The sequence below is a fragment of the Myotis lucifugus genome, unplaced genomic scaffold (assembly GCF_000147115.1).
Source record: "Myotis lucifugus unplaced genomic scaffold, Myoluc2.0 scaffold_714, whole genome shotgun sequence".
Lineage (NCBI taxonomy): Eukaryota > Metazoa > Chordata > Mammalia > Chiroptera > Vespertilionidae > Myotis > Myotis lucifugus.
This window is the reverse complement of record NW_005871762.1, coordinates 277,351-288,000: the sequence shown is the minus strand read 5'-3', so window position 1 is coordinate 288,000 and position 10,650 is coordinate 277,351. Positions and strand designations below refer to the sequence as shown.

The following is a 10,650-nucleotide window of genomic DNA, read 5'->3' as shown; positions in this document are numbered from 1 at the left end:
CCACCCCTTTATAGTGATGTCTTGCTGAAGAAGTCTTCCTGCATCCTGAAGTCATAAAAACTCTTATATTTTTGTCTAAGCATTTTATTGTTTGGCGAATGACATTTGGGTTTAGAATTGGTCTTTGTGTAAGCCATAGGGAGGAATCTCATGTTCTTTTCCTATCTCATGTAGATAGATAGTCTCGCCCTCCCCCTGGGGCAGGGGAGCAGGAGAAACCCAAGCTCTCTTAATCTGAGGCCACTGGTTCATTGGGAATCTCTCCTCTTGACTCCCAGCTGAGTCAACCACACCCCTCCATCCCCTCTTGGCTCCTGGAAGCACCTATCAGAAAAAGCTATGATGCCCCCTCCCCTCCCAGCACCTTTAACATTCCTCCAGCTGTAGCCATGATTACTTTGTATTGTCATTTTTTTCATCTATCTACTGTGTACACGTGTGTGAACACGCACACACTGCAGTGAATTCTTACGGGACCAGAGACCTAGAAGCATTGTGGTTAAAACTTCAGGATTTACCATTGACTAGCTGGGTGACTTTGGGAAGTTACCTAATCTCTCTGTGTCTCAACTTCTCCATCTGTAAAATGAGGGGAAGTACTGATCTAAGAGGGATGTTTAAGCCGCTAACCCATGCGGAGGGGTGCGGCCCATAAGAAGCACTTCATAAGTGCTGGCTTACCAGAGTGATTCTCTGTATCCCCGATCCTGAGCAGTGTCTGGCAGTTGGCAGGCACCCATGAGAACTTGTCCAGTGAATATAATTATAGGAGCTCTAGTCTGAGCACACCCTTTGGGTTTTGTTCATTTGTGAGGAACATGACCCCTGGATGGCTACTGAGGCTACGGCCAGAGCAATGCCAGCAAGAAGCCCACATCGGGGAGATGGTGGTGAAGGGGGGCTTCCTCATGGGTTTGTAGACTGCAATACAGACCCAGACAGAGCGCTACCAGAACCCGGAACTATGAAGGAGCAGAGGTCAATGAGGTGTAATTAATGCCAATGACCTTGTCAACGCCCGGTCAGGCAGGTGGGAGGTCGGGTACAGCAATGGCCTGCCTCCCGCAGTCAGACCTGGTTGCAGGAGGAGGACTCGGTGGGAAGAGCAACATTAAGTACAGGGGAGCCAAGGTGATGCTCAGAGTATTTGCGCCCGCCATGCTCCCCGCCTCCCTCACCCCTGTGCTTGGCCCTTCAGGTCTGCGTGATCACACTCCCCTGGAGCCTCAGACTGGGGACAGACCGTGTCCTCCAGGCCGGGAACCTGGGAGAAGGTGATGTCAGCAGGGATGTCACAAGCAACAGTCATCCAAGAACAGACCTCATCCTCCCACACCAGCCTGTGGACCTCAAGCCTCCACCCTTCTCTCCCTCCCTTTCTGGTCCTCAGGTTCCATCCTGTGGGCAAGGCTGAGGTCCCATCATGACTGAAGGCGAGCAAGGTACTGATGGAAAAGTCCCAAACCAGCCACCTGAGCAGGAGGCAGCGAACTCCCAGTCCTGGGAGAGACGGGAGCAGAGACCGCCTGACACTGGAATCTCACAGAGGGGTCTGGGGTCCCCGTTGGCTGTTGGATTCGATGACCTTTAATGTCACTCTTGAGAAGTGATGAATCTGCGATTCCAAGTCATCCTCCCCCTAATGTGGCAGGACACACCCTTTCTGCCCACACAGGGCCTGGGGTTCCGGGGCTCAGGGTCCCCCCTCAGGGCCTGTCTCCAGAGGGCCCTGTGGGCGTGGACTTCGGGGAAGCAGGCACCTCGCTCACCGCTCTGTTTGCCTGAGACGCAGTGGGCGGAGGGAAGGCAGAGGAGCCCCGGGCAATTCTGATGAAGCTGTGTGGGCCCTGCCAGAGGATGGATTAGAATCAGGAGGCCAAGAAGGAGGAGAGGAGCTGGGGTGGCAGATAGAACTTTCCAGCCGGGCCTTGAGGCCCTGAGGGGACAGTTAAGGGAGGGGCTCTCACGGGGACAGTCACCAGCAGAGGAACTTTCCTAACCGTTAGGATTTCACAGCCAGGTCAGGAAGGAAGTGAGACCAGAGAGGGGGGTGAGGATTGGGTTACTCAGAAGCACTGGGTCCCAGGCCCTCTCCAGTCAGAGGGGAGTGGGCAGGTATCCAGAAACCCCTTGGTCCCCATCTGCCCCGCAGCCCTCAGACTCAAAGCTTCTCTCCTCTGGGTGATAAGGCTTTTCTTCCTTTGTTCACCTTCCTCATCTCCTCCGCAGGAAGGATGGATCTTGATGGTTTGGGACCATCTCGGCCACAAGAAGTCACCCGTCCCTGGGAGAGCAGCCCTGTGCCTCCCACAGGTGCTTACTGTGAAGTGACTTCTGCCTTCTGACCCTGGGCTCCTCCTGGGCAGCCGGCTGGGGCGCAGGGCTCAGTTTTTAGTGATGCTGGCATATTCCACAGTCAGAAATGGGTCAGGTGTGGGCCTCAGGCCGGGGCGGGTGTTGATGTAGATGGGGTCCTCGAGGCTGAAGGGGTCCAGGTGGGTAAATGAGGCATAGTGGATGTCCCCAGTGTCCTTGCCAGAGCCTAGCTGCTTGTCGGAGCCCTGGGAATCAAAGGCAGACAGATGTCCGCTGTATGGATCACAGCTGGGAGCGGTCAGGGGCCCCCGGGTGTCCAGAGCTGTGCGGAGGATAGGGACAGGGATAAGGTATGGGACAGGGTGTGGGTCCTGCAGGAACTCTGGGGATGGCAGAAGGCAGCAGTGCACCGTCACTGAACATGATTAGAATGAGGAAGGTGAAGAACCAAGATGCCGGTGTAGGTAAGCATGGTACTCGCAGCCTCCCACAACCACATCACAATTATAACTAAAATACAGAGCGACCATCATTCAGAACCGCCAGAAAGCTGGGTGTTGGAAGTCCTACAATTAGAGAAGTAAAGAAGAAAGTACACTGAGACTGGTAGGAGGGGCGGAGGTGTGGAACAGGCTGGTTCAACAGACACGTGTAGCGTGTTTTTAATCGGGAGGGATATCTTGGCTGTGGAGGCCTCTTGTGAGAAGCCTCACACCAGACCCTTCAGCTCAGGTTTCCAGTGCCGGGAGGGGAAGTCTCCTGAACTTTGAGCTATAAAAACCAGTGGGGATTGTGGCTGAGTGACACGGAGGCTGCTGGAGTTCCTCTTAAAGGGCCAGTGCATGAACTTACTTGGATTTGCTCCCTCTGTGCTCCAGTGCTCGGGTAATGGCTTAGGGGGATCCAGGGACATACAGAGAGGAACTGGATTGTCTGGCATTGGAGCAAGAACTCGGGGGTAGCTTTCTCCCAGATAGGGGTGCTCACAAGGTTCATTGTTCCTATGCTGAGACCTCCACGGTCACAGAGCTGACTAGCAACTGCATCTCAGTCTCCATAAACCTGGTTTACACTGTTTGCTCCACCCTGGTGATTCCCTGAGACCCTGCCTCATCCAATTTGCCACCCTACTCAAGCTGTTTGCAGCTCCTTTTCCATATGATTGGCCTGTCCTGGCTCAGGCTTTCCTAAAATCTCTCAAACAATCAGCAGTTCGTGTCAGCATGCCTCATATTTATCAATAAGAGGCCCAAGACCAGGCACTAGCAGCAGCCTGTCTTGCTTCACAGCTTGGCCTCTCCTGGCTACTTCCAAGCCCAACACAAGTAGCAGCTATCTGCAGATCACTCTGTAGTTCCTGGGGGCAGTGGGTGGGGGGGAAGGCAAGCAGTGGCTGACTTTGCACCTCCTGAGGCCCCAGAGCCAGTGTACCCAGTGGACATTTTCATACCACAACAGATTACAACTCTACACACCCACGAGTGACACACTAAGGGGCAAACTCAGTGAACACCAAAGCCCCACTGAAGCAAGTCCTGCTCCATAGGGGTATCTCCTGCACAGCAGCTCTTCTGCTGTAGTCACAGCGGGTCTTTGCAGCCAATTGGCCTGGAAGTCAATTCCTCTCAGCGATGCCAATAGCAATCAAAGCTCAACTACAACAAGACTATGCACACAGCCCACACAGGGCTGCACCTAGAGTGCCTAGCTCAGATGACTGGGGAGGCTGAGCCACTGGGCCCTACAGGACACCTACTACACAAGGCCACGCTACCAATTCCAAGAGACATAGTAGCTCTACCTAATACATAGGACAAACACAGAGAAGCTGCCAAAATGCAGAAACAAAGAAACATGTCACAAATAAAAGAACAAAAGAAATCTCCAGAAACAAACACTAAATGAAATGGAATCAAACAAACTACTAGATACAGAGTTCAAAACAATGATCTTAATGAGAGCTTCAAGAAACTTGATAATTTCAAGAATCTAAATGAGAATTTCAAGAACCTTAGTGAGAACATAAAAAAAAAAAAAAAAACATGAAAAAGAACCAGTCAGAAATTAAGCCTACACTAACTGAAATAAATAATAATTTACAGGGATTCAAAAATAGAGTAGAGGACACTGAGAATCAAATCAGTGACTTGGAATATCAGGAAGCAAGAAATACCCAGTCAGAAGAGCAAAAAGAAAAAAGAACCCAAAAATATGAAGATAGTGTAAGGAGCCTTTGGGACAACTTCAGCATACCAACATTCTCATTATGGTGGGTGCCAGAAGGAGAAGAGAGAGAGCAAGATACTGAAAAACTGTCTGAAGAAATAATGACAAAAAACTTCCTCTATCTGGTGAAATAAATAGTCTTGCAAGTCCAGGAAGTGCCGAGAGTCCCAAACAAGAGGAACCCAAAAAGCGGCCCACACCAAGATACATCATAATTAAAAGGTAAAGATTAAAGACAAAGAGAGAATTCTAAAAGCAGATAGTTACCTACAAGGGAGTGCCCATATGACTGTCAGCTTATTTCTCAACAGAAACTTTGCAGACAAGAAAAATTCAAAGTGATGAATAGTAAGGACTTACAACCAAGATTACTCTACCCAGCAAAGCTGTCATTTAGAATTGAGGGTCAGATAAAGAGCTTCACAGACAAGAAAAAGCTAAAGGAATTCATCACCAACAAACTAGTATTACATGAAATGTGAATGGGTATTCTTTAAGAAGAGGAGGAGGAGGAAGAAGAAGAAGAAATATGAACAAAAATGGCAATAACTACATACCTGTCAACAACTGAATCTAAAAATCAAAAGAAACAAGTAGTCTAATGAACAAAATAACTGAGGAATAAGATAGACCAGAGCCATGAAACATGGGATAGTCTGACAAATCTCAGAGGGAGGAGGGGTGGGGTGGGGAGAGATTAACCAAAAATTTTTTTTTAATATATATTTTATTGATTTTTTACAGAGAGGAAGGGAGAGAGATAGAGAGTTAGAAACATCGATGAGAGAGAAACATCAATCAGCCGCCTCCTGCACATCTCCTACTGGGGATGTGCCCGAAACCCAGGTACATGCCCTCGTCCGGAATCGAACCTGGGACCCTTCAGTCCGCAGGTCGACACTCTCTCCACTGAGCCAAACCGGTTTCAGCTGATTAACCAAAAAATTTACATGCAGATGTGATTCACCTATGGACACAGACAATAGGGTGGCAAAGGCCTGGGGCAGGGTGGGAACAGGTGGAAGAGGGCAATGGGTGAAAAAAGGGGGACATCTGTAGTACTCTCAACAATATAGATATAAAAGAAACGAAAAAAGAAAAGAATAAGGAAGGCTACACAGAGTACAGTCCAGTCAGAGGGCCAGCAGCACCATCTCAGTCTCCACCCAGATCTATTAACCCAAAGTCTCCGGGGGGTGGGACCCAGAGTGGCTGAGCCACTGGCCATCATGATCCAGCAGATAAGTTGGCATTAAAAGCTGTCTCCCACAGAGGGGAGCTTGGTCAGTCAGCTTCTCCCTCCCTCTCTGAGGAGTTTGAATTGGGAAATTTGGGGAAAGAACATGCATAGACAAGGCATTAGGGGCATGATCAGTCACAAGTGAGTCCAGAAACTGTAAGTAAACAGAAGCCAGGAAGTTGGAAGAAGAAGAAAAAAGAGGAAAGGGAGGGGGAGGAGGAGGAGGAGAAGGAGAAGGAGGAGGAGAAGTAGGAGAAGGAGAAGGAGTGGCAGCAGCTCAGCCGGTGTGGCTCAGTGGTTGAACGTCAACCCATGAACCAAGAGGTCACCATTTCTATTCCTGGTCAGGGCACATGTCCGGGTTGTGGGCTCGATCCCCAGTAGAGGGCATGCAGGAGGCAGCCGATAGATGTTTTTCTCTGGTCGATGTTTCTATCTCTCTATCCTTCTCCCTTCCTCTCTCTCTAAGATCAATAAAAATTAAAAAAGAACAATAATGAAAACAAAGATACCCAGGAAAGCTGAGAGTCCCTCTGACGTGCGGGGGGATCCGTCCGATGCACAGTCTCATCCTCATGGGTGGAAATGCCATGGATGTGATGGGCTTTGCCCTCACCTGTGAAAAAATAGGTTTAAAGGAGAGACCTCTCTCTACCTCTCTCCTGGCAATTCGGGTGATGCTGGAGGACCTGGCTGGGTAGAAGGGACCCTGCCTGACGGGGGAGAGGCTGGGCTTGGCTGGGAAGTGCCATCCTGCGGGAGGTCCGCCAGCACAGATCAGTGCCAGAAAGCAGACGTTAGTGCTAAACTAGGGAGCAAGTCCGATTGGCTGTCTGCGTCTAATTTGCATCAAGCCAGTAAACTTGATCAATTCTAGGTCCACAGACACATCACTGGGTATGTGGTTACTAAACACAGCGCGAATGTGCTGAACAAACCAACAAAAAACAAGGTAGGAATCATCAAAGGGCACGGGGACAATCTTCTTGCACAAAATGCTGTAGATTTTACACGTGCTCAATGCTGAAACTTGGAACTTGGAGATTAAAAAGCGCTCCAAGTGCTTTTAGGAAGGCGATGTTTAAATGTGATAGCAACGATGAAAAACACAATGCCACAAACCAGAAAGGCCTTCAGATCAATTTGTTTTAAAATCCTGAACTACAAAATGATGATAAAATATCTGGTCTCAAATGGACACTAGAATACCCAGCGGTAGGCAAGTTGGCGCTGGCTTCTCAGCCTGTTTCCTCGTTGGTAACGGGGCATGAGCCTGTCTCCCGGCTTGTGGGCACCTCACATGGGCGAGCACTGGGCGGTGTGCTCAGCCCCAGCGGGTTTACCTGCCCTGGCTCGTCGCCGTTGCCAGAAGTACAGGATCACCAGGAGGGCCAGCACCAGCAGCAGCAGGAGCACCACCATCACGCTGAGGATGACATTCCCGTGGCCTGAGGGGCTTGGGAACAAGGACCAGCCAGGTGAGGCGAGAAGGCGCCAGGCTTCTGCGGGGAACTCATCCCTCCCCAAGCCCATGGTCTGGACGCTCCTGCTGAGCTGGCCAGGAGACAGCCCCAGGCCAAGGTCTCTGCCTATCCAGCCTCTGGGCGTGTTTCCTTCCCCCTCTGTAAGCAAGAATGCTGACCATGTCTCCAGGTTTGCTCTGACTGCGTGCTGTCCCCTATCTGGCCTTCGGGGCCCCTGTTTTGGGATCTGTTCTCACCTCTCCAGCATCTTCCCTCAACTGCTCTTGGTCCCAGGCCCTCACCCTCAGCCCTTGGCTGAGAGATGCAGTCAGCTCTCGGAGAACACTGGTGTCCTTTGACAAAGAGCTCTGTACACAATAAATGCATTCTCATAGGCCCTGTCTTCAGTCAAAGGAAGAAAAGGTAGACTTTCTCACAACACAGCAGGCTCCTAGTGCCTGGTGTGTCAGGTGTCGTGGGGCGAGGCCACAGCTCTGGGGACACCGACTACTCAGCTACACTGACCAGCACCCTTAGTGTCTGGTGCAATGCGTTGGAGAAGAAACTGGAGTTTGCAGGGGCTCAGGATTTGCATAACAGAGGGTGGAGAGAGGGTGGGCAGACAGAGGTGGGAAGAAAACCAGCCCTCAGGCCAGTCGCAGGGGTGGGGGTGGGGGTGGGAGCGGTGGGCAGGGGGGGCCTGGGAACCATGTGGCAGAGGTAGAGGAGTCAGGCCATGGGCTGTGGTCACTGCCATGAGCCTTTGCCTGGACCCTGTGGCTCCCCTGAAAGGAGGAGATGGGCTGGAGCAGGGAAAAGGGAAAAGGAGCAGGCCTGGCACTGGGTCCTTTGTGATCCCGGAGGCTAACTTGCCAATGTCTGGAGACATTTTCGGTTGCCTGGGTACCTGGTACAGTGGGTACCTGGGGGAGGTGTGTGCTATTACTGGCTAGTGGGTAGAGGCCAGGGATGCACACAACAGCCCCTCCCAACAAAGAATTGTCTGGCCCAAATGTCAATAGTGGCAAAGGCAGCAAACCCTGTCGTACGGTGGGAAAGTTACTGACTCCATTTTGCAGATGAGAAAACTGAGGCTCGAAGAGGTAAAGTGACCTGAAAAGGGCCCCATTTCATCCCCCTGAGAACCAGGTGTCCATGGGAACGTGTAGTTGGAGGTATCTGGCACGGCTGGCAATGGATGGGAGGCAACGGAGGTGTAAGAGGACAGGGAGGGGGGACAGTACCTGTCAATGACAGGGCTGATGGCTGAGGTCCCGGCTGTGGTCCCGGTGGTCCCGGTGGTCCTGGTGGTCTTGGTGGTCGTGGTGGTGGGCGGGGTTGGAGCTGTGAGAGACGACAGTGAGGGGAGCACTCCTCTCTGTTTGCCCCACACTCCAAGGCTCGGCCTTCCAGCCCCAGCCCTGGGCGGGAGAAGCCCACACATGGCCTGGACCAAGTGAGGCCTGAGAAGCACCGCATGCCCTGCGAAGGCATGGAGGCGGGCAGTGCCCTCAGGGCAAGTGGCTGTAGAGGAGACGTCATGCTGTCTCTTGTATGCTGGCTGTATTCTATGGTCTCCTCTGTTTCCATTGTTTTTTAGCAAGTCGTGCATGTTCAACCTGTAATACCGCCCTCCTACCCTCCAAACCCTTTTGCCTCCCCTGGATAAATTCCTGCTCATCCAACCAGGCCCCTGTAGTGCCACCTCCTCTGGGGAGTCCTGCAGGCAAGTCCATACTCCTGGCCTCACCAGCAACCTGGCCCCCTCCCGCCTCTGGGATTCCATCCAACATGCCTTCATTATGCCACCCACCACCCTGCATCATAACCTTTTATTTATATGTCTCAGGGTTCCCATTCCCCTTCCAGGGCCTAGCCCCGTGCCCTGCATGCAGTGGGCAATGAGCCCAGGCTTGGGCAGAGAATGACCAAGCAGCTGATGTGTGTGCGCCAGGTCCCCGGCTGACCGAACAGCTGGGCAGGCTCGGCAGCCGGGCGGGGGTCTTCAAAGGTACTGTTTAACCCTTGACCATCACAGGGAAATGTAGGGGGGCTGTGCACCTCTGAAGCTTTCAGGAGGCATATGGAGGAGGGGCCCAGGGTTAGGAGGAGCCTCAAGCTTCCCAAGCTGAGGCTGAAGATCACTCATGTATCAGGGGGGGTGCAGGGTGGGACCCAGGCCCTCTGAGCCCTCGGCCCCTGCAGCTTCCAGCCTCACCCTGAATCCCACGTCTGCTCACTGTGTGTGTCCCCTGCCTGTCCCCATTCCCTGAGCCCAACAGAGTCACCTGTGACCCGCCTCAAGCACAGTCCTTGGAGAGAAGGTTGGGATTGGGGTCAGGGGGAGGGGTGCCCGGAATGGACCCATAAGCCAGGCTTGCGCAAGCCTGAGGCAGCTTGGTGATGGGTATGAGTCAGCGGGGAGCCCTGTGAGCAACAACAAGTGTTCAGAGAAGTGTGTGCGCTGGGGAAGGGAGAAGCCACGGAAGCCGGCAGTCTGAGTTCTGGCGCTGGTTCTGCCTGTAACCAGAGGCGACCTAGGGAAGGGGCTCAGAGATCAGCCACAGGGGCTGGGGGACCTGATTAGGTCCTTTCCAGCATCATCTTCCTGTGGTTCAGGGAACCTGAGAAGCACACACAGAGGGAAGGACTCACCCGGAGATACAGCCAGACGGATGGCTCTGAGATTAATGATCTGGGAAGATTCGTAGATCCTACACAAATATAAGCCAGAGTCCTTCACTCTGAGCAAAGTCATGGTGACTATGAAGAACCCCCATTGGGGGTAATCCCTGATGATGAATCTTGGGTCTCCAGTCTCGGCAAGGGGTCTGGGATGGGTGACTAATGGGATACAAGTTCTTGCTGATGTTACTCTGCACCAGGTCTTCACAGCTCTCTGGACTCGATAATTGCACCTTACGGAGACTTCCTCCCCTTCCAGTATCTGTAGCAGCTCTGCCTGCTGTTCCCAGGAGCCTGAGAATAAACCCTCAGGTCAGGGAGCCCCACAGCCTGCTGCAGAGCTGAGAGGGACCCCCTCCTCAGGAAGTCCTCTCTGCTACACTCAGTGCCCCCCCAGCCCCCCCCCCCCGCCTGGAACTTCTTCCCCATGCCCCCTCAGGCCCACTCACTAGAGACCCTCCCCCTCTTCCCCTCCGCATAGGCCCCACCTTAGGGCAAGAGTACTATAATGACAAAGGGCAGACGGTGGGGGGCTTCCTAGGCAATGCCCTCTGTCTCTGCTGGGGGGGGCGCTGCCCCCCCTGTAGAGAGGTGTCAGAACTTGGGGGTCTACACCCCCCCAGACTTTTCTTGGAAAGAAAATATAAAAGGCAAAACATCCGGGGGTAAGGTGCTAGGAGAGGGGAGGCTGTGGCTTTTACAGGAACCTCCCCCGCCCCC

General features: G+C 52.6%; 1 protein-coding gene across 1 annotated transcript; it reads right to left on the bottom strand.

Moving 5' to 3' along the window:
- Nucleotides 1–2,046: 2,046 nt before the first annotated feature.
- LOC111823830 (CMRF35-like molecule 1) lies at nucleotides 2,047–10,166 on the bottom strand. Its single transcript, XM_023746643.1, has 5 exons — nucleotides 9,901–10,166; nucleotides 8,490–8,589; nucleotides 7,126–7,238; nucleotides 6,295–6,398; nucleotides 2,047–2,561 (listed from the first exon to the last, which is right to left on the bottom strand). The coding sequence occupies exons 1-5, from the start codon at nucleotides 10,001–10,003 to the stop codon at nucleotides 2,385–2,387; spliced, it is 597 nt and encodes a 198-aa protein (XP_023602411.1). The 5' UTR covers nucleotides 10,004–10,166; the 3' UTR covers nucleotides 2,047–2,384.
- Nucleotides 10,167–10,650: the final 484 nt, after the last annotated feature.